Source organism: Vigna angularis, chromosome 1, assembly GCF_016808095.1.
Source record: "Vigna angularis cultivar LongXiaoDou No.4 chromosome 1, ASM1680809v1, whole genome shotgun sequence".
NCBI classification, from domain to species: Eukaryota; Viridiplantae; Streptophyta; class Magnoliopsida; order Fabales; family Fabaceae; genus Vigna; species Vigna angularis.
The window spans coordinates 46,151,253-46,178,650 of record NC_068970.1 but is presented as its reverse complement, the minus strand read 5'-3'; the positions used below and the strand labels follow the sequence as shown (position 1 = coordinate 46,178,650).

General features: G+C 34.6%; 3 protein-coding genes across 6 annotated transcripts; all 3 read right to left on the bottom strand.

The window, feature by feature from the left end:
- Nucleotides 1-230: 230 nt before the first annotated feature.
- Nucleotides 231-2,222, bottom strand: LOC108319360 (protein FAR-RED IMPAIRED RESPONSE 1-like). The gene has a single exon (XM_017550469.2). The coding sequence runs from the start codon at nt 2,220-2,222 to the stop codon at nt 231-233; it is 1,992 nt and encodes a 663-aa protein (XP_017405958.2).
- Nucleotides 2,223-3,874: 1,652 nt separating this feature from the next.
- On the bottom strand, nt 3,875-13,369 carry LOC128195163 (uncharacterized). Its single transcript, XM_052872126.1, has 15 exons — nt 12,782-13,369; nt 12,639-12,698; nt 12,261-12,482; nt 6,202-6,529; nt 6,010-6,105; nt 5,883-5,937; nt 5,764-5,789; nt 5,532-5,605; nt 5,317-5,439; nt 5,108-5,236; nt 4,910-5,013; nt 4,738-4,828; nt 4,560-4,657; nt 4,357-4,379; nt 3,875-4,017 (listed from the first exon to the last, which is right to left on the bottom strand). Exons 1-15 carry the CDS (start codon nt 13,367-13,369, stop codon nt 3,875-3,877), a joined length of 2,160 nt encoding a protein of 719 aa, XP_052728086.1.
- A 3,644-nt stretch (nt 13,370-17,013) lies between these two features.
- On the bottom strand, nt 17,014-21,796 carry LOC108319347 (uncharacterized). Of its 4 annotated transcripts, XM_017550452.2 has the most exons (11): nt 21,584-21,796; nt 20,986-21,200; nt 20,852-20,912; nt 20,635-20,705; nt 19,331-19,395; nt 19,182-19,226; nt 19,003-19,083; nt 18,836-18,903; nt 17,950-17,998; nt 17,681-17,841; nt 17,014-17,457 (listed from the first exon to the last, which is right to left on the bottom strand). In XM_017550452.2, exons 2-11 carry the CDS (start codon nt 21,098-21,100, stop codon nt 17,391-17,393), a joined length of 783 nt encoding a protein of 260 aa, XP_017405941.1. In that variant the 5' UTR covers nt 21,101-21,200; nt 21,584-21,796; the 3' UTR covers nt 17,014-17,390. The 4 variants fall into 4 exon arrangements, with proteins under 4 accessions (XP_017405941.1, XP_052727364.1, XP_017405942.1 ...); XM_052871404.1 differs by lacking the exon at nt 20,986-21,200; XM_017550453.2 differs by lacking the exon at nt 21,584-21,796 and having other exon boundaries at nt 20,852-20,908.
- Nucleotides 21,797-27,398: the final 5,602 nt, after the last annotated feature.

The window sequence follows — 27,398 nt, the reverse complement described above, 5'->3', positions numbered from 1 at the left end:
ATGTAAGAAAAGTAATCAATATTACTACTATTACAATATTTGAAGTACTCACCGCTGGTTGAACAGATGTTGTTGAACAATGTTTTGTTCGAGCCGATTTTGATTTTTTAGTTCTTATTTCAACAGCTGATTCAATCTATTAGTTCTCGGTCTGCCTTTTCGCTTAACCGCGACTGGACTTCGAACAAGTACATCAGTGCTTCCACATGTATGGTTGGATGGATTATCGGTCAAAGGATCTCATACCTTAGTTGTCCTTCCTCACTTATGATGTTATTTTTCAGTGATGGAGTGAAACCCAATTTTTGAGCTAAACATTCCAATTCTTTCTCCAAGTCATTAGAAGCACTTTCAGATTCACACGCAGCCTCAGCTATGTCATAGAACCGTTTACACAACGATTGATATCTTTGCATCTTCGGTTCCTGATGCACTTGACTATAAGATGCTCTAATAAGTGTGTGCTTTCTTCGAACAAGTTTGCTCCAACGACGAAGAACATATTTGGAGGGGACATTTTGTACATCTTCCTGCCCCAGAACCAATAACGAATGGCGACATATGATGCCTCTAAACTCAAACAGTAGGCAAGAGCACCTTGTATCGTTTGTAACAGGATCAAATTCAACGACGTAATATTTTGCGTCACAATTCCCATCCGACATGTACTCTTCTTTTATTATGTACTTGTTGAAAATACAGTCCTTGACCGTGTTCTTGATGAAACAATTCATCCTGGAGCGAAACTCCATTTGTACTTCCTCAAAATTTGCATGTGTGTACTGAACTTGAAATTGTCTCTCAATTGGTGATTGAGACCCACATGCAATATTGGTATTAAGAGAGGAGAAGTCAGCTTCAATTTCTTTTTGGGCCTTGAATTTAAGAGCATTATCGTACTGCACTACAAACTGTTGAAGTGTGGTACTAGAATTGATAAATCCATCAAAGAAAGCATTCATTCCCTCACTTCTTTGAGTTGTGGACATACCAGCCCAAAAATGATTCTTCAAGTAACAAGGGACCCATTTTTGTCTCTCTTCATACAGATTACATAGCCATTCATTATTTTGTAAGGTATGTGTGATAAGTAGTCGATTCCAGCCATTTTCAAAGTCTGCTGCATTACCAGAGTCATAGACAAGCGATTTTATATCACACTTGATCCCAACATAATTGTTATACCCTTGAAATTTTTCAGGAACCTTTTTCATGATGTGCCACAAACACCACCTATGCTTTGTTTTAGGGAAGACATCTTGAATAGCATTAGCCATCGCCTTACATTGATCGGTTACAATATTGGAAGGCGCCTTGTTTCCCATGCATCTTAGCCAACATTTGAATAACCATACAAATGACAAAGTGTCCTCAGATGAGAGCAATCCACAACCAAGTAGAATGGATTGTCCATGATGGTTAACTCCTACAAATGGAGCAAATGGCATGTCATACTTGTTTGTCAAGTAGGTGGTGTCAAAAGAGACGACATCACCAAATTCTTCACATGCAGCTCGGCTACGAGGATCTGCCCAAAATACACTAGTAATTCTATTATATTGATCCATTTGTATCTCGTAGAAGAATTCATTATTGAGCTGTCTCATTTTTGAAAAGTGATGTAGCAATGCTTGTCCATCACCCTCCTTACACAGTGACCGTCTACGTTGACCAATGAAGTTCCTTGCATCCCGCTCCACAAATTCCATGTTTTCATATCCACCAACTTCACTAACCATGCTAAGGAAACTCTTATTAATACGTACACCGGCATCATCATTCACCCCCAAAGTGTGTTTGGCATGCATGTTCAATTGTCTATTAGAAGAGATTAGATTGGAGGTTTTTGGACACAGGGCATGATTGTGCTCTATAACGACAGTCCTTACAAACCATTTCCCCTCTTTTCGTGCAATGGTTATTCCAGCAGGACATTGATTAGTCTGACTAGGCAGAGTTTTCACCTCTGGACGAAGGGTGGAAACATATTTACCTTCCCTAGAACAAACCAATCTGAGGTAGTACAATTCGTTGTTGTCATCCTTTTTAGAAGTTCTGGTTCGGACTCCAAAACCACATCTTCTCCCGTAATTGGAATAAAATTTCTTTGCTTCGTCCATTGTGTCAAAACACATGTTTAAAGTAGGAACCAACTCTATACAATTGTCATCATCGTCAATGGTTTGTCCAAGCACATTGACGTTGTTGGGATAAGTGGCCATCAAAATAATTTATTCCCTGCAAACATTGGTTAATGAATACAATTGAAAATAATAAAGCAGTTTTGTTACAATATATAAACAAACTTATTACAGTACAGACATCACTAACAGTGTTAATGAAGTGTCTGATGTTGTTTTATTTAACTCAGACGTGTTATATACATGGTTATGTAAGAAAGACGACCAATAACGAGGGTTTCCCCTACTGAAAAGGACGAATGAAGAAATATTTAAAGGACGTTATAACCATGTATACTTACAGACAAGGTGTTGGAAGAAATTTACTCCTTCTTTAATGATCTTGATCTGCTTCTTACCAACCTGGAAACATTGCCTTTAATGTGTAGTTTAACAAAGTTCGAAGAAAGACAAATGAAAGTGGACTTCCAAATGGGGAAGAAAAAGCACCAGTAATGCACATGGTAGGGATTAAGGTAGGATCATTTAATGCAAAGTACATGATGGAGCAGAAGTTATGCACAAGGTAAGAATTATAGTGTTTAAGGAAGGAGCATTTAATGCATTGTCATAGACTACGTAACAGGTGGCAAGACATGGAGTGTTGCAGTCACATCCCATTTCCCCACATTAAATGCAACTCTGATTAATTAAGATAAAAGATTTCCAAATGCATGGGAGAGCGGGAAAAGGTATACACCACACTGCTTCATTATGACGCTTCAAAGTCACAACAACATTAAATCATAATGAATAAATGTTGTTGAATAAATTCATGAAATTAATAAAAATTCAAACAAAATCGATTACAGAAGTGGGGAGCAACTAAGTCATAACAGGGGACCAGCCACGCACATTCGGTACATGTCAATCGTAAGCGATTACAGCGTCACTGTAATCGATTACAGAAGCCCAATACTGCCTTCCCACCCCTGCCTTACCCAGTTCCTTCAAGCAGTCATCAAAAGACAATGTTGGGGCCACCCTAGTCCTGTCCCATTCCCTTATCACTACATCCGGACATACACGTTTCCAAGAAAAACAGCAACTCATTCATGCTGTGTCAAGGAAGCCAAAGTACTTAGGTCCACCCCATAAGTGGGGAGCAATTCATTCATAACAGGGGACCAGCCACACACTTTCGGTACATTTCAATCGTAAGCGATTACAGCGTCACTGTAATCGATTACATAACCCCAAAACTGCCTTCCCACCCCTGCCTTAGCCAGTTCCTTCATGCTGTGTCAAGGAAGCCAAAGTACTTAGGTCTACCCCATAAGTGGGGAGCAATTCATTCATAACAGGGGACCAGCCACGCACTTTCGGTACATTTCAATCGTAAGCGATTACAGCGTCACTGTAATCGATTACAGAAGCCCAATATTGCCTTCCCACCCCTGCCTTACCCAGTTCCTTCATGCTGTATCAAGGAAGCCAAAGTACTTAGGTCCACCCCATAAGTGGGGAGCAATTCATTCATAACAGGGGACCAGCCACGCACTTTCGGTACATTTCAATCGTAAGCGATTACAGCGTCACTGTAATCGATTACAGAAGCCCAATATTGCCTTCCCACCCCTGCCTTACCCAGTTCCTTCATGCTGTATCAAGGAAGCCAAAGTACTTAGGTCCACCCCATAAGTGGGGAGCAATTCATTCATAACAGGGGACCAGCCACGCACTTTCGGTACATTTCAATCGTAAGCAATTACAGCGTCACTGTAATCGATTACATAACCCCAATACTGCCTTCCCACCCCTGCCTTAGCCAGTTCCTTCATGCAGTCATCAAAACACAATGTTCGGGCCACCCTAATCCTGTCCCATTCCCTTATGACTACATCCACAGGTACACGTTTCCAAGAAAAACAGCAACCAGGTCATGCTGTGTCAATGAAGCCAAAGTACTTAGGTCCAGCCCATAAGTGGGGAGCAACTCAGTCAAAAGAGGGGACCAGCCACGCACTTTCGGTACGCGTCACTGTAATCGATTACAGAAGGCCAATACTGCCTTCCCACCCCTGCCTTCCCATTGCCTTATAACTACAGCCAAAGGTACAAGTTGCCAAAAAAACCACCTACCACCTCATGTTGTCTCAATGAAATGGAACAAATTAATCCGACCTACTAAATGGGGAGTTGTTCAATGAAAATAGGGGAGCAGCGATGAACTTACGGTAATGAATAAACTCACTCCAACTAAAAACAAACACAACCAAAATGAATATTACGAATAGTTCACCTGTATTCATTATTACTTGAACAAGTTGACATGTACATAAATCCAAGTAATACATTTCCAATAGTATAATTGTCTACAATGTATATTCTTTTACTAGTCATGAAGAATGTAAACGAAGGACACATTTCTAATGCTACAGTAATCCAAAATGTTGCAGCGTCTCCAATCTTCGCACGTTGTCCTCGTCCAGGATCCAGTCACATACATACTTTTTCCTAAACGCAGCCAACTCTTCCTGAAATTAACATATTGGAATTCATAACCAATGTCAAGGGTCTAATAATGTATTATTGACAAATTCATAATTTAACATACATTTGTATAATCAGGCATGCTTTTCCCATCATATTTCTCCTCTCCATCCCAAATTTCAATAGCTTTCATCATGATTACACCACAATCGTATCTGTTCAAATTAAAAAACACATGCATTAATTTTGTCAATGGAATCACAAAATTTTTGAACACATTGGTAAAATAAAATTACGTGTTTGGTTGGACTGGGATGTTGGCTTTCTGAACTAACAAAGGACACTTAGATTCTTCAAGTTTATCCGTCAACAAACCCCAAAAGCGTTGAATATTTTGAGCCTGTACGGTTACAATAAAGAAAACACTGACTTTAAACAAAGTACGATTTCAGCACTCATTTTCCAAACAAATTTTTAATCAAGGTAAACCTTACAATGCTTCTATCAATCCGACAACGTCCTTTGATACCATTGGCAAGTGAGTCTATGACATAAAACTGAAAAGTGCAGACCTTCAGTGCATAACACCACCAATGACCATCACTTACAATTGGGATGAACACCTACAGATTGTTTGGAATATGTCAAAATAGTAACCCACATTAAAAACCAAGTATCTCCTTACAAAGTACATCTTACTCACCCAATCAGCAGACAATAAGGCCTGAAGTCGAACCAGATCGTATCGAAAATATGGCTGGTAGTCAAGAAGTTGCCACACATGTTGATTCACTGGTCGTTTCCTATAGTCGTGCAGGACATGGGTCTTCAATTTCACATTAAAACATCATTAAACAACCATGTCAATGTTAAATTCTAGCCTACCAAAAAACAACAACATCTACTTAAACCATTTACCCCAAACATAGGACTGAATACAATCCTCTTTATGACTCCAGTCAACCTTTTTTCAAAGTACATGAACATTGTTGCTGCAAAAATTAAAGCCTACACAACAATTAAGAACTTCAACATCAAATTTATGAACTTTCTAAATAGAATGACAGCAGTAATTAAAGTCAACTGTATAATTACCATGTTGTCTACACATTGCCTTGGCCCTAAAGAGCTACATTCACTTGTGCTCAACAGTTGTACATAATTTCAGAGACGTACCTGAAAAAACATCATTAAATCAGCTACCAATATCATTGACCACAAATTCAACTACCGATAACAACAACTTATAAAAAATTATTATTGACAAACCTCCGTGGAATGTCTCTTCGCGTAACTGCGTGGTACAACATATCCAAATCCACCACTGTTTTTGGATCACCAACAAAAGAACACAAAGGCAGTACATTCAAGGGTTCTACATCCACTTCTCATTCACCATCATCAACACCATCGCCAACGTCAATGACAACTATTGGATGATCACCAGCTACTCCTTCTTCTTGTACAACCATTGTAGAAGCTGGTTCTTCATCTGCAGGTTCTTCATTTTCTTCATCTCCAGCTTCTTCATTTTCTTCATGTCCAGGTTCTTCATTTTCTTCATCTACATGTGCACCTCCTTCATTACCCTCACCTTCAACATGACCAACACCTTCAGGACCTGAACAAAATGGTTGTACAACGACATCTCCTTCGCCATGATGAACACCATCGCCAATGTCAGTCAAAAGTTCTGCATGGTGAAGGGGTACTCGTTCTTCTTCTTCAACAGTTGTAGAAGCAGGTTTGTCATCTGCAGCTTGTTCATCTTCTTCAACAGTTGTAGAAGCAGGTTTGTCATTTGCAGCTTGTTCATCTTCTTCATCTGCAGGTTCTTCATCTTTTTCATCTACAGGTTGTTCATGAAATGAAGGAGATTGTTCCACCTTTCGATACTTTAGACGACCACCAAGTACCTTTGATGGAAACCCATTTAGGGCATTCCATTCAAAGGAGTATCAACTTAAGCTAAGGCTAAGAAAGGGAAGTGAAGAAGGATTGTTAAAGACTCTTTCTTGATTTTTCTTCTCTAAGTCTTAGTAGGATTTTCTTTAATATACTTATACTTTGTTTTGTAGGAACTAATAAATCTTGGAGACCATGATTGAGCCATCCAAGAAGTTAAATCAATAGAACCAAGCAAAGGAGCCAAAAAGGAGGTGCTTACGGAATGGAAAATGCACCAGCATTTTCCACGTGAATTGGCTTATTTGGAAGGAAGCATGCACCTTGTTGGCTGAGCTGGAATGAGGCATGGACCTTGCTTGATCAAAATAAATGTGCCTTGTATGCTGAATAATTTGAATTTAGGAGGGAATTAAAATCAGAAATTAGGCTCCTCTTCACCTATAAATAAGAGGGCCTTTTCTTTGTATTTACTGACTTTTTTGGATGTAATGAAATGTTGCAGAATTGTTTGCTCAGCCTCTTATATCCCTTAGTCACCTCTGAATTTCGAATTCAGATACTCCCCTCTAGCTTCCTTCCTTAGTAGGAAGGCCTTCTGAGCTTGGAGGCATCATACACACACCACATCTTCATCCAAACTTTCATCAAACACTTTTCTGTGCATCCATTTCACTGCACCAAATCTCATTCCGCTGTGCATCTGTTTCAAAGCTTCTTCTTGCGTGCTTAATGCTAGGAGAGGGTTCCATCAAATGGTATCATGAGCTTAGGTCGTCCACGCACCAAGAGCTAAGCTATTTCATCCATTTTTATTCCAATTCTGTTTCTATTTTTGCATTCTGTCCTGTTTTTTTGCATTCTGTCCAGTTTTTGTTCCAGCACTGTTTCCATTCTGTTTTGGTTCTATTCTTCTTAATTTGGTGTGTTTAATCATTGTTCAGTGTGCTTCAATTCTGTTATCATGTTTGTCCTTTATTTTAAACGGTGAATTTTCTTTGTTTGAGTCATTTCCAGCTTTAATTTTCAATTTCAGTGTTGTCTTGGTCATGTGCAAGTGAATATTGCAGTTTTAGTTTTTGTCTGCTTTGGTATTCTTTTCTGCTGGTTTAATTCGTTTTGCTTGAGTTCAAGTGCTAGATAAGCCGTATATCAACCAATAAAGGCAATGAGAATTTGTTCTAGCCTTGGTGATACAAGCTAAAGCACTAGAAATCCATTTTGATTTCAAATATGTGTTGAACTCTGTTGCAAAATTTCAATTCTGTTTTTAAATCATGAATCTGTTTTCCAGTTGATTTCTTTTTATTCTAGTGCTTTATACAAATTTGGTTGATGATATTGAATGATGCTGAAAGTATAGCAGACCATTACAAGCAATGAAATGCAATTTGCATAGCTTGGTTGCTCACAATTAATAGCATTCCACTATTTTGGTCTTATTTCAAGCTTTTCACCGTGCTTAAAAATCCTTGGATGTCTAATATGAATTTAATTCATTCTAGCTGATAAATTCCAGCTTGATCTAGTGTATTAAGACTTCCTTGAGTCATTTTCATTGTTGCTATAGCTTTTGAATCAATCAAACTTGATTTTGGTGGATTGTTGGGGTATTTTTCTGCATAAATTGGCCATAACAAAGTCTGATTTTGATTTCGGCTAATTCTGAGCTATTTGATAGCTTCAACAAGTTTAAAATGGTGTTTAAAAGTTGCTAGCAGATTTCAATTAGTAATATCTTGGCCTAAGTGCAGAGTTGTGTCTTAAACCATCATATTTTGAGTTATATTAGGAAGTGGCAAGGTCAATTTGAGTAGCAATCTGTTTTTAACTCATTTCAGAGTTTTAACACATTTCAAATCACTAATTAAAGTTGCTGAAGTGATTCATTTCGAGTTTAAGCCACTTCTGTGCAAATTTGAGTTTCAAACCACCAAAACCAAGCCAATTTTCTGGTGTAGTGTTGAAAACTGAATCTGTTTTGATGAATGTACTTTGAAATCCAATTTGGCTTGCAGCAATACCTGGTTCAGTGATTAAAATTATAATTAAATGGTTAAAAGAAGCAAAGCAAAGTGTTAAAAGGGATTATGAACCGTGCAGCCTAGTCCAAACCCAAAAACACAAAATCTGGGTTTCTTTAAGGCATTTCATCGAACACCTTCTGTTTTTATCAAACAGTTTCGTGCTAATTGTCTTTCAACCTGCATTTTGAGTTTTCTTGCTTTCTTAATCTGTTCTAGCACCTTTCTTAGGATCCATTTGAGTGCCTACTTCTGTTGTAAACCTATTTTTATTGCTTTTGAGTTTTTGGCCTCTTAAATTGTCAAGTTCAAGTCAAATTTTGGTGTTGAAACTGGTGCAGATTTTTAATCTGTTTGGTGACTATTTTGGATGATTGCAATGGTGTTGTGAAGTCCAATTGGAGCATTCAAGTTGCAGAACCCTTTCCCTACCAAGGTAGCATCTTAGGAAGTGGAGAGGAACCTGAATTTGTGAATCCAAGTGTGTTGTCCAGCAAACATTAATTATATTTTTTTTTCAACAGCATAAAACACTTTTCTGCAGTGAGAATTTGAGTGAAAATTGGCAACTCCTATAGCCAAATTTTGAGAGACCAGCTCCATACGAAAGTGAATGAGAGATTGAGTGTTTGGAACCTAAAAGAAGCTTGCTAGAGCACCCTGAAACAGTAAAGGAAGTGAGATTTGAGTGCATGCACATGAAGCCAAATAGCCTTGGCCAAGAGAAATACTGCACTATTGTCCAATGCTGAAACAGTCCAGTTTCAGAATTTGATTTGTGTTATGCAATTGGCTTATATAGTTCTGATTTGAGAAACATTTTAAATGATCAAAAGGATTTTGAAACTTGTTGATTGAACTGGTTTTTACAATTGAAGGTGCAGATTTCAGTTTTTAAAAAAATTGTTCAAAACAGTTTTTATCACACCTTGTTAACCAATTCAACTTTTTGATTTTTGGTGCAGTTTGGTGTTGTCTTCTAGACAATAACCCAATTTTCATTCAGTTCTGTTTTGACCAGTTTGGTCCTTAAATTCAAGCTGATTCCATCATCAATTTTGGACCAATTGAATAAATTGATTTGCTGAACTGGAACATTAGATATTCTTGCTAGTTTGATATAATAGTGCAGGTTTTCACTTGAAGGGTGTCTTATAGATTGTGCAGCAGATTTTCAAAAACTGTTTTGGCGAGTTTTGTGAAGACCATTAAAAGTGAGATGAACGTGCTCTAATTGGAGTTTCACGGTTGCACAGAAACTAAACAGCAGAATCAATACTCTGCAGTAGCCAACACTGTTCCAGAAGCTTGAAACCTCTTTGAGCAAGGATTGAAGGGCTAAAGCACTAAGATAGCAACAAAAACAAGTTTCAAATCAGTGCACATATGGATCAGCAGAGTAGTTTAGCTTTATTCTTTTGAGTTTTGAACTTGTAATATGTTTCCATTTTAGTTTTCAGTTTTGTTTGTAAAAGGCCATTTAAGACCAAGTGTTTGGAAGAGTCCTTGGTTCTCTCTCCAATCTTGGCAATTTTCTTTGCTTGCTTTGATAGTAGACGGTGAGTGTGTCTTGTTAGCCAAAGCTACAAGCCTCACCTAGGATTTCCTTTGTTTTATCTTCACGCTCTAGGCTTTTGTTCCATTAGAAGTCTAGGTGTTTTATCTTTCATTTTGATTGTTTGAGTCCATTTTTAAATTCAATAGTGAATCTTACTTTGAAAATGGTCAAGTAAGTAACCTTAGACATTCTGGCTAGGTAAGATTTGGTATTTAAGCGGCCTTTGGCTCACCTCTCTTACCTGGGAATTGTCTTTAGGTAAAATCTTAAACCTTTTCAAACTAAGAATCCACTTTTGAAATTAAAAACATGAATGAGGAAATCATGATCACCAAGAAAGAAATAGAAATGAGTGAGCTTAGGAACTTGTTTGCCCAATACATGAAAAATCAAAATGAAGGTGAACAAAAAGAAAGAAGGAAGGATGAAAGGTACAAGCAAGCTAGGAAAGATATTCCATTCTTTGGTAGGGATATTAGTGCTTTAACATATTTAGCTTGGGAAAGAAAAATTGATAAAATACATCTTTTTCTTGCTAGAGATAGTGAATCTTTTGCTCTTAACATATATCTTTCTAGATTAGAAGAACATGCAAGTGAGTGGTGGAATCATAGGCAATATCGTGTCAAGAAAGGTAGAAAATCCTCCATTCATGATTGGTATGAACTAAGAGCTTGCATGAGAAGAAATTTTGTTCCTCTTTCAGCCAAGAGAGACCTAGAATTAATGGGACACCTCATTCAAGAGGGAAAAACATTTATGAAAGGTCTAGATGGTTTCTCTAGAAGGGAAATTGAATTTAAAGAAAAACTTGAGAAACTCTTGGATAAGAGAAGAAAGAGAAAGACTAGAAGGAGAGAAGAGGAATTGAGAGAAAAGATAGAAGAAGAAAAGAGAAAGAGAGAAGAAGAGAAGAAAGCAGAAGATGAGAGAAGAGAAAAAGAAAAGAGAGAAAAGGAGCATTTGCTACTGATGGCAAATTCTACTCCTACAATTCAAAGAAAACCAAAAAGGGAAGGTTTCCAATCCTTTAATTCTTCTTCAGTTATCTTTAAATCTTTGCATGATAACTTCTCTTTTAAACCAATTGCCACACCAATTATCATTATACTACCATCTTCAAAATATGGCAATTTAAATCTTGAGTTATTGTTACTCTTAGGGATACAAGAAACTCAAGATAAAAGCAAAGTGACTTGTGAATTAGGACTTTCATATTTCTTTAAAACTATAAAACAAAGTCTTTATTGTAAAGTTACTTCCATAAAAAAATTCTTTCTTGGATTGATACTAATTAGAGATATATTTGATGCTTATTGTAGATATATTTTTGATCCAGGAGGAAAGTAACAAACCAAAGTTGTGCTTCTTTATATGTTTCCGATTTGAGGACAAATCGTTTTTCAAGAAGGAGGGTATGATGGAAACCCATTTAGGGCATTCCATTCAAAGGAGTATCAACTTAAGCTAAGGCTAAGAAAGGGAAGTGAAGAAAGATTGTTAAAGACTCTTTCTTGATTTTTCTTCTCTAAGTCTTAGTAGGATTTTCTTTAATATACTTATACTTTGTTTTGTAGGAACTAATAAATCTTGGAGACCATGATTGAGCCATCCAAGAAGTTAAATCAATAGAACCAAGCAAAGGAGCCAAAAAGGAGGTGCTTACGGAATGGAAAATGCACCAGCATTTTCCACGTGAATTGGCTTATTTGGAAGGAAGCATGCACCTTGCTGGCTGAGCTGGAATGAGGCATGGACCTTGCTTGATCAAAATAAATGTGCCTTGTATGCTGAATAATTTGAATTTAGGAGGGAATTAAAATCAGAAATTAGGCTCCTCTTCACCTATAAATAAGAGGGCCTTTTCTTTGTATTTACTGACTTTTTTGGATGTAATGAAATGTTGCAGAATTGTTTGCTCAGCCTCTTATATCCCTTAGTCACCTCTGAATTTCGAATTCAGATACTCCCCTCTAGCTTCCTTCCTTAGTAGGAAGGCCTTCTGAGCTTGGAGGCATCATACACACACCACATCTTCATCCAAACTTTCACCAAACACTTTTCTGTGCATCCATTTCACTGCACCAAATCTCATTCCGCTGTGCATCTGTTTCAAAGCTTCTTCTTGCGTGCTTAATGCTAGGAGAGGGTTCCATCAACCTTCCTAACAGCCGCAATTTCATCTCTGACTTTTCTTATCCTGGCGTTGTTTGTTCTCAGTTTTTCCAAAGTGGCTAATAGCCAATTTTCACCATATTCATTTTCAGCTGGTTTTTCTTCACGCTTGGAACCTTCACGCCTCAATCCCTCATCCAAATTGAAAGCACGACGTATGATGGGATTTAAACAATCATTCTCACTGAGGTACCAATCAAATTGTACCTTTGACAATGACAATAAATATACAACAATCACATAAGAACAGCAAAAATCATAAAAAATAACAACATAAGTTCATAACAAAGTTACTTACCTCGGCAGTCCTAAACATAACATCTATTTTTTTTTTGTATAATTTAACGAAGAAAATCGCCTAACGCGCGGAAATTCCTTGGCAGAACAATCATCATGCAAACCAAGCCGATCATACGCCCAAAGCTACAGTTAAAACAATCAAACTAATCACAACAGTTATTACTATGGATTGACTTAATACAACAAACAACCAATATAAATCATACCTGCAAAACAACAGCATTCCCACTTATGCTCAATGAATCAGCAATCCATCCAGAAAGTAGTTTCTTATTACATCTATTTAGACTATCTACAAGATATTTATGTACAGCACTACTCCAATCATAACTAGACAAACTGTCTAAGTCATCTAAGACTAAACAAGGCATGTTCGACACATATCTTGCCTTCCTAGGAAAAAAGAACACCACAAAACAAACTAATACATACAAGCGACACACCACATCTACCTCACTATCATCATTACCTACAAGCACATTGAACATATCTATGAGGTCTTTCAATTTCGTACATTTTGAATTAAAGGATTCACCAACTTTACCCACAACTGATTCATCAAAAGGAACATCCAAACCCCCTACTCCTAACCCTAAAGTCATGAACACATCTTGCACATTGAAAGGCACCAGATGTTGGCTAACTCTAAACGACTGATGGTGGGGAACCCATCGACGAACCATCTTTTTCAACAATTTTAGGTTCACCTCTAAAGGATCTACAATTTCTAAACACCACTTAAACGGAGTTTGTAAAATGCGCATCTTATGTGTTGCTGCCAGTAACGAGTTCATGTTGGCAATGTACGATATATCTATCCAAGCTCGAAGGCGCCACTATAAAACAGTTTCCAAATCATAACAATCAATTCACTTCACAAAAACAACAAAGAAAGCATTCATGTTTACGGTCTACTTACATTGTTACTTACATTGTTATTAGAGGATTCCATTTTGAAAAGGCTGATAAACTTACTATTACTCAAACTCCTTCGAAAACGCAAGTAGCCATACCATGGAGTCACCAATCCTGAACTCAGCCATCAAACATACCATACACAATCTAACTCACAATAAAAAAGGGAAAACCAAACAACCACATACATAAATGGCGAAAGCGAACAAGGGCATACAAAATACCTTCCCATTAACAGTGAACACAACCAACTTTGTACATTACTGCCACACCCAAAAAACCACTCCTTTCGACAAAATCTGACAACGCTTGCCCGTTCAATACACTTCCAACCAACACTTCAATGGCCGACGAAGACAAACCACTTCAATGCCGGACTTCAATAGTTGCAAAGACGATTGTGAAGGACTCACTTTCCAAGGTTTTCCTAAAGACCGTCTTTTTTGCCCTGCCCAGAGTTTAGAATGGTGGACGCACAGTTTCGGGAAAGTGAATGGCTCTCTTAGGCGCCAACTGCACGAAACTGCTTATTCCGAAACTGCCCTCCAAATCAGATTTTCTTCTTTTCAAATTCCCAATTACAACAGCAAATCAGAGAACGCCACGTGTCGTTGTTAATTCGTTGTCAAATTGGCGTTGTCGAAGAAACCTTTTCCTTCAAAAAAATAAATTCTTAAACAAACGTGTATACCCTGATACAAACATATCCTCCATAAACTGATATTTTTTTCTTCCTTTTGTTTTGTAGAAAAAATTATACCTACGTGAATATAATTTCTCTAAAATAAATGGAATACTAGAGCTTTCTAGTATTTTAGTAAGTGTCTATGTTTAAATATCTGTTTGGTATAAAAATTTCACTATACTATTTCGAAGACATAAATTAATATGCATACGAGGAGTATTCTGAGAAAATTTATTGAATGTTGGATTGACATTGGATCCAAGGAGATTATTTGTACAAAAGGGAGATCTATACAATCTGATGGTATTTTTTACCAAAGTGATACAATTTTAAATCTAAATTACAAGAAATGACAGATTTTAAAAATTTTACCGGTTCCAGGTAAGTTGAGTTTGAAAAAAACGAATTCATACATAGAAGTCATGTGCATCATGGATAAGAAAAGAAGTTGTGCTAGCTAAGCACAATTTTAATTTTGATAATTATGTTTTAACATACGAAATTCTGAAGGAGAAAGATGACTTGCAATTCTTTTTAACAAATTAGAAGTCATATATGGGTTTCACAATTCATTTAAAATGTATTCAAATTATATAGGATGCATGGCTTCTATTCATTTAAAATATATTAAGATGAGTGTGACAACTTTTATTAAGTTTAAATAAATTGAAATCATGCACTTAATATATTTTTTACATGTTAATATAATAATTGAATAAAAAAAATTATATCAAATTAATTATTAAAATTAAGGACAAAAAATTGTATATAAATGAAATTAATAATCTTTTTAATTATTTAAGAAATTTTGTAACAAATTGTTTCATTTATTTTAAAAGTTTTTTACTAAATTGTTTGCGTTAGGTATGTATTAATAATAAGAAAATAAGTAAGAAAAAATTATAGTGATTTCTTAATAGATATTAAGTAAAATCATTTAATAAATTGTTCAATAGTTTATTTGAATCATTTAATAACTTAAACAAGGCATGCTGTTCAAATTTTAATATTCAATATGTAATAATCTAAATTTATATTTCTTTTAGTTCATTCAGGTGGAAAAAAAACAGATTTGATATCTATGTTTTTAGTCTTTAACGTAAAAAAAAATATCAATATCATATTGAAAGAACTTAATTTCATATTGGGAAGCAAAAAATTAAGAAGCTAATTAACATAAAAAATTATCATTTTTTCAATGTTAATTAAAGTCAAAAGTTAATTAACGTAAGAAATAAAATAATTTTTTACGTTAATTAACGTCTAAAAATGGTAATTTTTTAAATTAATCAATGTCTTTTATGTCATTTTTGGATGTCAATCAACTCTTTTGTTTTTTTAATTGATAATGATACATTTTTACAATTTTAGGAGACTTGAAAACATAAAACCAACAAATATAGTCTAATTTTTTTCGTTTTATACAACATGAACTATAAATAAAAGTAATCACAAGTGAATGGTGCTATAGTGAATAGTAGTGTATGTTGGCTATTAACTTATGTGATTTATGGTTTTGATAGCTATGGGTAATTCTTTTGTCAAAAAAATTTTTTTACACTCTTTAGAACCCATATTTCAGGAGAAAAATCCCACGAGTCCTTACTTTAGGTCTGAAATATAAAAATTATTTGGAAAGTTAATTGTGATAGGTCTTTAAACGAACATAACATTTGCTCCGGATTACCAATTCTCTATTATTATATATCGATTTGGAATAGAACAAAATTTTCAATCATAGCCTACTGATCCTTCTAAAGAAAATCATACCTAAAGTTGTTATTCAAAGTGCATTTGTATAAAATGAAAGAAATTTTACATGTGTTGGTTGCTGAAACCTTCCTTCGAGAAGGGTTTGAGTAGGGAAAAGAGTTTCGCACAAAGATAAAATGAATGAATTTTTAACCTTCCACCCAAATTTTTAATGAATTCAATAACATATAATGTTTGAAAAGTAATATTTCGACCTCTTATACCTTTTGATATCTGAAAATAAGACATTCGATGTCATACATGAGTAAATTTTCATCTTCACGCTAATGATTTTCGTGAAGATTACCCAATATGACATCGAAATTCTCAATTTCCTACATCTAATGACCATATGACATCAAAGTTAATCATTTATTTACAAAAATGCTAAAGTTAATCATTTATTTACAAAAATGCTATTGATCGTGTTTTTACGTTGTCTTTTCTGCATTATGATGTTGAATGCAAGACGTCAAAGCTCTTTCTTGTACTAATGATTTAAACATATTTACTTTAAATTCCAATCAAAAGTCGATACATGTCAATCATGGTCAAAAGTCGGTTCATGTCGGTCTCAAACAAAAGTCGATTGTGTCAACCCTAACTAAAGGTTGGCCTAAGTTAGTCCGAACACAAGTCCGGCACAATTTGTATCTAATAGATCTCATAGTCAATTATATTAGATTAATCTCATTAAATTTATTCCAACTGAGAAAGTATATTTAATCTAGATTTATTCCAATTAGATTAAAAATATCAAAATCTAATTAATTTAAACAAATAAATCCCGGTCGAAGGATATTTGCAAGTTGATTACTAGAACTTGAATAAAATGACCGTCAATTTGTGTTTGATCCTCACATGGAACACAAGATATTAGAGACAGTGTAAAGAACCGCATGATTATCACATTACATCTTCATTACCCACACAAGTTCCCAATACATCTTCAATTTAAGCGCCTGCATATGCAATTGCTCTCAGAGGTTATATTACAGAAGATTAGAAGTAGGATGGCCAAATATAATTACAGGACAATTACGAGTTGTAGGTTGTGGTAAATCAAGATTAATAGAAAGAAAACAATAAAAGTCAAAAAACGAATTCAATGATATTGCTAATACACCGACAATAAAGAATATTCTGCTACTTTATCATACAAAAAATTGAAAACGTAGTAAACAAAATCTGACAAACTTATACCAAACCATTGTTAATGAACATATGTACTATGCGAAATTCTAAATGTCATGGAATATTGTGAAGAAAATTAGCAGTGATTTCTTTCAATCATGGCACTGGAAGTGAAAGGCTGCTTGAGCCGCAGGGTACAGTCCGCACACTGTACTAAGCTTGAACCCAGATGAAAGGATGAAAGTTGATAGATACAGAGAAGGGCCAGGATTGCAACAAATGAAAGCTTATATCACAAGCAACACCACAACTCCTTCAGCATTCCAACTTTACCTTACCTTTCTAAGAGTGTTCATATAAGTATAACTGGACAAGACCACGAAAAGCTTGCGGAACCTGCAAAAATGAATTTAGATGTGTTATTGTGCCATGCCTCTTTGAGATCATTTCAGATGAAGTTTGTAAATATCTATCACATAGATGTCCTGCGTCATGTATTGCAATATTGACACGAGGGAAAAGAATAAAGAAGAAAATCCAAACTAAACATTTGCAAATTTCAAGCAAAGGCATTTAGTATATGTAGGTTTATAATAACAGTATGGTAAAGCATGCATACCACACCCACTGGCTTGAGTGTTGGGCCATTGCTTTAAAGCTCCTACGAGAATTTTCATTGACTATGCAATGCATTGTTCCATTTGAGTGCAACATGGCCAAAAATATGGACAACCAAATATCAACTGGACCACTATATTTGCGCAAAATATTGGTGCTAACCTATAAGCAATGAAGACATCCCAGGAAAATAAGGCAATTTGGGAGAGTTTAAAAAAAAATTATTGGCCAATAAGATGAGAAAATAAAACCAAGAAAACAAACACATACAAGCTCCCAAACTTCAATATCCCTTTGTAAAGTATCATGTAGTAGCTTGCTGTCACAAAATGGAAAAAATTTCAATGTCAGAGACAGCACCATAAGAGGAAGAGAAAATAATGCAATTAGTTTACTAAATAAATCATGGAAGATGTCATCTTGCACTTAACACCCATAACCTTCGTTTTCTTGGATACTGTACAAAATATCACATTCACGAGGACAAGTTAACGATAAATTCTAACAACAGGCAAAGACAAAATAGCAAAAGCGTCACCCGCGTGATTAGGTTAACTATAGGATCAATGACACCATTGGGGTCAATTAAAAACCAAATTCTCATGTACACAGTCTGTTGTAAGTGACCCATGTTTGAGATATCGACAAATTTGCATGGATTGTCGAAGCCAAACACAATCCTCCAACTTTACCCAGACTTGAGACGTAGGCACAATAAACATAAAAATTACTCGCACAAGTTAAAATAATCTTTATAAGAAGTGTGCATGAACAAATACCAACATATATTAATAATTTTAATAATCTAAAAACCACTGCCTACGCAGCAGCTTGCAGGAACTTTTCAAACAAAAATTTAAGCATTTAAAAAAAGATATTAACGGTGTATATGAATATGACTTATTTATTGTTATTTCAATTTTAAAATTATATTGTTTCAAATAAATCTCAAAATGTACAAATGTTAGAGCAATTTGGTTCAATTTATTTTGAATAAATAATCACAATCACTTTTTCTGTCAGGTTTTCGAGAGAGCATTTAAGAAACAAACCACTATTTCCCTTGAAATAAAAGACCATTCAATCATGCTACTAATATTGCCATATTTTCCAGTCATAGTTATTCAATGTTGATCAATACTAATGCTTAACTTACCATACTCCATAATGCACATCACGATGATTACAATGGCCGGAGACACCATAGCAGTCAAAGGTAATAATCTGGGGAAAAGGGTAGTTGAAGGATCATTAAGAGAGATAATTTGCACTGGTAGTACTAGTCTGTCAAAAAGATGCTTAAGGCAGGCAGAACAGTTTTACCATATCAATTGAACAACTGGTTATTTCTTCCTCGATAATCTTTGCCAATAAGCTATGGTTCCAAACTTTATCAAAACCGTCCTAAGTATGACAAGTTAAACAACAACAATATAAGGACCTAGCAATAAGCTTCAGAAGTAATAGTAAATATTATATCCAAAAACCTATTGGAATAGAACCTGCACATCAGGATGGTCGACAATCTTTACTTGCTGCATTGGAACCTGGGAACAAAATCCAATGTAATACAAAATTTCATTTGTAAGTATAGAAAAGTTATGATTTTAAATTCGAAACTACAGCTATTTTATATATTTATGTAAATCACCTTAAGGGCTACACAAGCCTGAAAAAGCTCTCGTTTTCTGATATTGCCTTTGCCTTCTGCACCACCTGCAGAAAAATAATAAAAATGTAAAACTATCCAATGGACGGAAACAATAACTTTAAAGCTTTCTAAGAGGCTAGACTTGAAGCTTTAATTTTTTTATGTTGAAATTCTCATATCTAACCATCTAAGATAGATAGATTTCATGTCCTACATCTTTGAAATGTAAAAGTAAATCTTATATTAATTAAAGACTGTTAAGGAAAGAGATACGAATATGGTAACAACGGAAAATGGACAAATGATTGTAAGAAACTAAAGGTGATCCTCAACTTTACAAGAAAAAGGAAATACAGTGATGGACAGGAAAATAGAAAAGGAATAATGATTGGGTCCTATAAACCAGGGAACTCCCTGTAGCCAACCCTCATAATTTCTTTCAAATATCAATACCAGCCTCCCATAAAGAACTCCCGGCAAACTTTCAGATCTCCCTCCTAACTGGCTTTGCAATCATTCCCTCTTATTCTCCCATTCAGAGATCTTCCTTCATCTCCTCTATAAGATTGAGTTTTTGTCACTAGGCAAAAAACTATAACTAATACTCATGGTGAACTCATACTACTTAAGAATGTAGCAACCCAAAAGCCACAATTCAATTGTAACTTGACTTACCTGACCTCTATCATAGAACAATTGATACAATCCGCAACATCCTTCTCACCCATCCCAAGCATCCCTCTATTCTGTTAGTTCCATTCTTTCCCTGCCCATACTTTCTTTCTTTTATATATATAGGCAAAGGGTGTCTTGAAGCCCTTTGAATAGAATTGTAAAAGAGAAAAAGGAAAATTTGTATCAAATATACAGTAAAAACTGATAACAAGAAATAACCAGAGTTGTGCGGCTTAAGCTAAAGCAAGATTGATAATGCTCCAAGAATTCATTAGTTTGATTATAATATAACATTGAAGTCTATTACCATACGATATGAGAAATAATATTGAACTTCTTTGATATATGATCTGAGAAATAATATTGAAGTGGCAATATGATTCATTAATAAAGTCATACTCCATATACTGAAAATAGCTAAAAAATCATTCTTTATCAATACAAAATAGTAAACTTTCTCAATTTAGGAAGATGTCGCCTTCAGAAAATTCAGCTACAGAATGGGGAGAAGGAAAACTATAATTGGAATTAATAGAAATGAGTATAAAGTGACAGAAAGATCAAAATAAACAGACATATACATAACAAAACTGCCATAAGACAAAAACAGAGTGTGCAAAGCTATTCACCAGTAGATAAGCATAGTACTTGAATGTTATGTCCCTTGGAAGTCAGAAAATTTATAGTTGGAGTAAAGAACCTGCAGAAATGAAACAACATTTCAACATAGTGCTAAATCATAATACAGGAAATATATCTTCAAACTTCAAAAGCCTTAGAAATATATGTTTCAAGAATCGAAGAAACTAGCATTAGAGATATGAAAAACGTGGGTTTGGAACTTAAATGGATTCGTCGTCCGGATGAGCAGTAACCAACAAGACATTTCTCTTTCGAAATGATCTGCCTGAAAGAAAACATCGGAGATATTGAGGAAGAACAACAAAAATGGAGGCGGAATGGAAAAAGAGAGGCATTACCGATTTGAGTAAAATGTTTGGCGAAAGGGATGCGAGGGAGAATAAGAACTTTGCAAAGAGAAATTATCCATAGAAATAGAAAGAAGAGAGGAGCAGTGATGAAAATGAAGGCCATCTTTCAACTCAATAATATGATCCACTTTTATGGTTGGTTCAACTCAGTAGAATGTTTCATTAAAGATCCTAGTAACCAACCTTTTATACCTGTACGACAACTGCACAAAATAATACTATGAAAAGTTGTTTCAATTATTTTTTGTATAAAGGGTATATTCTTATTTTCTTACATTGTATTAATCTAAAAAGCATAGCTCGGCAATTTCTTTCTTTCACTTTCTCAAAAACATCATCATGTTAAAAAGACATTCTATTTCACGCAAAACAAATTATAAATTACTATTCAAATGGCACAGGCCTATCGAAGACAAAGATCGCAACAATATTACAAATAAAAAATACTTCATTGAAATTTAAGATTATTCAAAAGAAAACAAAAAGAAAAACTTTAATTTGTGCCGATTATAATTAAGAAAGGCACGCGCATTGATGGAATAAGGACAAAAAAATAGGAAGAGGGGAAGGAGGAGGGAAAGAGTACCAATCGGTCGGAAACCTAAAGTTGTCGAACTGGAGCAGCCCGTTTTCTTCAGCACGAAGAGGAAGAGAAAGAAGACCTTCTATTGTTTCTTCAACGCCATTAATCTTCACTTTTTCTATTATTCATTCTACACACAGATCGGAAAACCTTTCATTACACTTTGGGATTTGCTTCAAAAACATGTTAACCTTTCGTTTTATCCTAATAACAAGAAAGAACAATATATCATAAATAAATGGCCAATAATATACCTTTTATAGTATTTGTTTTCTCTTCACCAAACAATAATTTTGTATAGATTAAATTTCAAATGGTTGATAAATTAGTGTATTTTTAAATAAGCTTTTATTAATTTTTATTGTTTAATAATAAAAAAATTTATATTTTGTAATTAAAGTTTTATTATTTAATTTTTAATTATTATTTATCATTTTACTTCATTATGTTTACGAATTCAAAAATAAAAAATGTTATAAAATAATAAAAGTCATTTTATTTTAATTATAATATTATTTTATTAATTGAAAAACATACATAAAAACAAATAGAATAAAATAATTCAATTAATGAAAAATATTAAACAATAATAATTTAATTAAAATATATATAAATTAAATATCTAGACAAAATATAATAATAACAATTTAATTAAAAACACTTAAATCTGAAAAAAAAATTCTCTTACTTATTTATTCTTTCATAAATAATGAATAATAATAATTTTAATAAATAAAAATAAAATAAAACTAAAGACTTGGCTTACTACAATTGTGATTGAGAACAAAACACTACTCTGATGTTTAATTGCACAACACTGAAACACATGAGTAAATTTGCATGATCTCAAAGCTATGAAACTTACGTATGTTATATGAAAAACAATTGAAAAATTGATATTTATCCTAGCTTGCAGTAACTAATAAAGAAGAAACAAGTCTTTGTCTATTAACCTTTGGTGGTATATATGTCTTCAATATTTTAGTTTTTAGTTTTGTTTAACGGCAAACAAAGTTTAAAGTTGGAACCGTTGATAAGTGTTTAATATAAGTTAATTTTGATATTCAATTTGGTAATTATATTTGTCGCAACCGGGATCGCGACGGGACGACGATCCGAAAAAGAAAAGTAAAGTTCGAAAAGAGATTTGGAGTCGCCACCATAGTTTATTCTGGAAAACTACGGAAAAACCATAAAATGATAAAGCATGGTCAAATAGAACCAGATTCTTGGTTCGGGAGTCGGTTACGTGTAGGGAAGGTATTAGCACCCTACAACGCCTGCCCTAAGGCAGTACCTTTAATTAAATATGCGAATATGATGTGGTTTTCAAAATGTTTAATTTTCCCTTAAAATAAAACTCGAAAGAAACAAACAATATTTTTTAGTTTTTTGGGCCCGACAAGGATTGACCTTGCTCCTACGTATTCTCATTCATAATGAGAAATCAGGGTTCCGTAGTTCATTTAGAAAACTGCTTGAAATTTTGTTTAGGAAATTGTCTGAGAATTTGTTATGGATAAATTTGGATTTTTGGGAGAGTGAGCCTGACAAGGTCTGGCCTTGCTCCTACGTATCTCCACTTTTAATGGAGAATCAAGGATCACGTAGTTCTGGCTAGCAATATTGATTGTTGTTTGAAAATGTGGATGTTTTTAGTTTTTGAAGATTTTTATATTTTTTGGTATTTTTTGATGTAGTATTTAGATTTTTTTTTTTGCGTAATGAGCACTAGGCTGATGCGTACGATCGCACGAGCACTCACACGACTTTTTCTTTGTTTTTTATTGTTTTGCGTAATGAGTACTAGGCTGATGCGTACGATCGCACGAGCACTCATACGGCTTTTTTTTATTTTTTATTGTTTTGTGTAATGAGTACTAGGCTGATGCGTACGATCGCACGACCACTCATACGGCTTTTTTTGTTTTTTTTTTTATATTTTGGGTAACGAGTACTAGGCTGATGCGTACGATCGCACGAGTACTCATACCGATATTTATTATTACATGTTTTTTAAAGTTTTATATTTTTTTATTTTTTTATTAAGAAAGAGAGGTGAGTTGAAATATCTATGATGCAAAAATATCAAAAAGCATAGGATAAAATTGTGGTAGAAAATAGGATAAATTTATAAACTAAAAAATGATCAAAATGAATAAATAGAATGAAAAGAAAATGTGTACCTTGTTAAAGATTTGAAAGATGAAGTAAGACTTTGCTTGTAATAAGTTGTGAGAAGAGGTAGATTGATGGTGAAGAAGATGAATTTGTAGTAGAAATGTGGTATGAGATTTTATATGTATAGAGAGATAGTAAAATGTGAGAGAAAAATGAAGTAGAGTTTTAGGATGAAGAGGTTTGGTGTGTGAGAGAAAGAAGATGGATATTATGTAACTTTTTGTGTGTGTGAAGTGAAGAGAATGTAGGTATTTATAGAGTTAAGGATGAAGAAAGTTGATGAATAAAAATAATATAATAAGTTGGTGGAAAATTTAGATGAAATAAAATATAATAATAAAAGATGAATAGAAAAAGTTAATGTGGAAAATAAGTGAAAGAAATAATATAAAAAGTTTGTGGAAAAATTAGGTGAAATAAAATATAGTGAATAGTAAAAGTTAATGTGGAAAATAAGTGAAAGAAATAATATAAAAAGTTGGTGGAGAAATTAGGTATGGAAATTAAGTGAAAGAAATAATATAAAAAGGTGGTGGAGAAATTAGGTATGGAAATTAAGTGAAAGAAATAATATAAAAAGTTGGTGGAGAAAGTAGGTAAAATAAAATATAGTGAATAGTAAAAGTTAATGTGGAAAATAAGTGAAAGAAATAATATAAAAAGTTGGTGGATAAATTAGGTATGGAAATTAAGTGAAAGAAATAATATAAAAAGGTGGTGGAGAAATTAGGTATGAAAATTAAGTGAAAGAAATAATATAAAAAGTTGGTGGAGAAAGTAGGTAAAATAAAATATAGTGAATAGTAAAAGTTAATGTGGAAAATAAGTGAAAGAAATAATATAAAAAGTGGGTGGAAAAATAAGGTGGAGAAAAATGGATAATAAAAAATGTTGATGGAGAAGATATAATTAAAAAATGTAAGTGGAATAATTAGAAAAATTGATATATAAAATTAATATGGAAATGGTGTGGAAAACGTAAATGAAAAAGGTAGATGATGTGGAGGGTGAGGTGGATGGTGATGTGGAGAATGGGGTGTGATAAGAAAAGATGGGTGGTGAGGAAGTAAAAAAAGTGAGATTATTTTGGGCCATTGGATTAAGTGTTTAAAAGAAAATTTAGGGGTGCAAAAAGTAAAATAAATAGTTTTTTCATTTTGGTTTATTTTTGATTATTTTTTTATTATTATTTTTTTTGTGATAAATTATATTTATCCGGACGAAATTGGGTGTTGACAGCTGCCCCTCTTTACTTAGATATTACTGGATAATATGAAAATTTGATATTTTTGTATTATCGGAGTAAAAGCTAAGTAAAGAAAGAAACACTAATTTCGTCTGGATTTCAAAATGGACAATGAACAACAGGAAAGTGAATGAGGTGTCATAACCTCGTGGAGGGTGTCGTAACCCTATGGAAGTGAATGAGGTGTCATAACCTCGTGGAGGGTGATCGTAACCCTGTAGAAGTGAATGACGTGTCATAACCTCGTGGAGGGTGTCGTAACCCTGTGGAAGTGAATGAGGTGTCATAACCTCGTGGAGGGTGATCGTAACCCTGTAGAAGTGAATGAGGTGTCATAACCTCGTGGAGGGTTTCGTAACCCTGTGGAAGTGAATAAGGTGTCATAACCTCGTGGAGGGTGTCGTAACCCTGTGGAAGTGAATGAGGTGTCATAACCTCGTGGAGGGTGATCGTAACCCTGTAGAAGTGAATAAGGTGTCATAACCTCGTGGAGGGTGTCGTAACCCTATGGAAGTGAATGAGGTGTCATAACCTCGTGGAGGGTGTCATAACCCTGTGGAAGTGAATGAGGTGTCATAACCTCGTGGAGGGTGTCGTAACCCTGTGGAAGTGAATGAGGTGTCATAACCTCGTGAAGGGTGTCGTAACCCTGTAGAAGTGAATGAGGTGTCATAACCTCGTGAAGGGTGTCGTAACCCTATGGAAGTGAATGAGGTGTCATAACCTAATGAAGGGTGTCGTAACCCTATGGAAGTGAATGAGGTGTCATAACCTCGTGAAGGGTGTCGTAACCCTATGGAAGTGAATGAGGTGTCATAACCTCGTGGAGGGTGTTGTAACTCTATGGAAGAAGGAATGAGTTTGATTGCTGGACTCGACCATTGTCTTGCAGAGGGCCGAGATACCAATAGCAGAAAGTAAAATTGTGTGGTTGTTTTGAATTTGAAATTTTGGAATTTGTTGAAATTTTGATTTTTTTTTTATGATTTTGATTTTTTTTTTTTTTTTGAGATAGAAATGAGTGTCTATTTTTTTTGAAATGAGAAACAAAATTTTCATAAGGTTGAAATTAAGAAACAAAGTGTTGCATTTTTGTACAAGTATTTGGATTTTGAAACCTCGATATGCAAAAGAAACATGGTTGATGTAAATTTTGAAATTTGGAGAAGAAAACTTTGATGCATGTTGAATTTTTTTGTCTTTTTGAAGAAAGAAGATTTGATGTAATTTTGAAATTGGAGGAGAAAACATTGATGCAATTTGATGTTTTTTTTTTTTTGAAGATTTGATGAACATTCATGAAAATGTGTACATGATGTTGACTCTTGATCCGTGATGGAAGATTATGAAACTATGACACTTTTTACTAAGTCAAGTTGTTTTTCTTTGAAATCATCCGGTCTATGAAGATTTAGACTTTCATCATATTTTTTTAATGGATGTCAAATTCTAAAGCTAAATGTTCAAAATGAAGCTTCTGTGCTAGAAATTTCTTGACGAAATATTAGTGCGTACATGCTTGATATCAAGGGTTGGGACAAATATGTGGAAGGATTTGGAGAGTACCGGGTTGGCTACTTGGGCCTCTTACTCCTTAAAACAATTACAAATGCCAATGTGAAGTCGTAGATACTCAGAAGTTGCCCCAGTTTGGGGGCATGGTAAAAAGATAGGTATGGACAAATGTATTTGTGAATTGTGAGGGAATAAGTCATGAACCAGGGAGTGAGAATATCATGTGAGATTTACAAATTGCCCCAATTTTGGTGATGATGGATTTTTGAAGTTCGGGGCGAACCAAAAATCATGGGAGGCCCAACAAGGGATGCCCCAGTCTTTGTATGAGCTTTGAATATTCAGATGAAAGATTAACAAAGACGTCCAATACTTTGAATGGGTCAAAACACATGAAAATCACAAAGTTGTCCCTAGTTTCGGGTATGAGTCAATTAAGTGAGGTTCAAAAAGAGGTTGCCCCCCACTTTGGGTTTACGAATGATAAGATGGACTCAAAATCATACAAAGCCCTAAAGTGTCTGCCCCTGTTTGAGGGTGGATTTATGAAAATAGTGTGGACAAATCTGAGAGGCCCAATAAGGGATGCCCCGGTCCTGGTACGAACTTTGAATATACAGATGAAACAAATGCGAGATTAACAAAGTTGCCCAATATTTTGAATGGGCCAAAACATTGAAATTCAAAAAGTTGCCCAAAGTTGCCCCCTAGTTTGGGAATCGGGGGAAGAGTTTGAATGGGATATGAATTTGTGATGGATATGGAAATGATTGGCTTGAAAGGATTGCCCCAATTGGCTTGATTTTCCTTTGTATAATTGATCAACACGGAGTTCCCTTCTTCCGAGGACATTCATTTTCATCATCATTTTTTTTT

Bases quoted from the DNA above. Each gene is read 5' to 3' on its own strand.
- LOC108319360 (XM_017550469.2), bottom strand. From the start codon at position 2,222: ATGGCCACTTATCCCAACAACGTCAATGTGCTTGGACAAACCATTGAC.
- LOC128195163 (XM_052872126.1), bottom strand. From the start codon at position 13,369: ATGAACTCGTTACTGGCAGCAACACATAAGATGCGCATTTTACAAACT. The intron at 6,530-12,260 runs GTTGATGGAACC...TTTCCATCAAAG, and splicing joins AAATTGCGGCTGTTAGGAAG to GTACTTGGTGGTCGTCTAAA. The intron at 4,658-4,737 runs GTATGTTAAATT...TGTTAATTTCAG, and splicing joins GCATGCCTGATTATACAAAT to GAAGAGTTGGCTGCGTTTAG.
- LOC108319347 (XM_017550452.2), bottom strand. From the start codon at position 21,100: ATGGCCTTCATTTTCATCACTGCTCCTCTCTTCTTTCTATTTCTATGG. The intron at 18,904-19,002 runs GTAAAACTGTTC...CCTTTTCCCCAG, and splicing joins CCAGTTGTTCAATTGATATG to ATTATTACCTTTGACTGCTA. The intron at 17,458-17,680 runs GTATGCATGCTT...TCATTTTTGCAG, and splicing joins CACTCAAGCCAGTGGGTGTG to GTTCCGCAAGCTTTTCGTGG.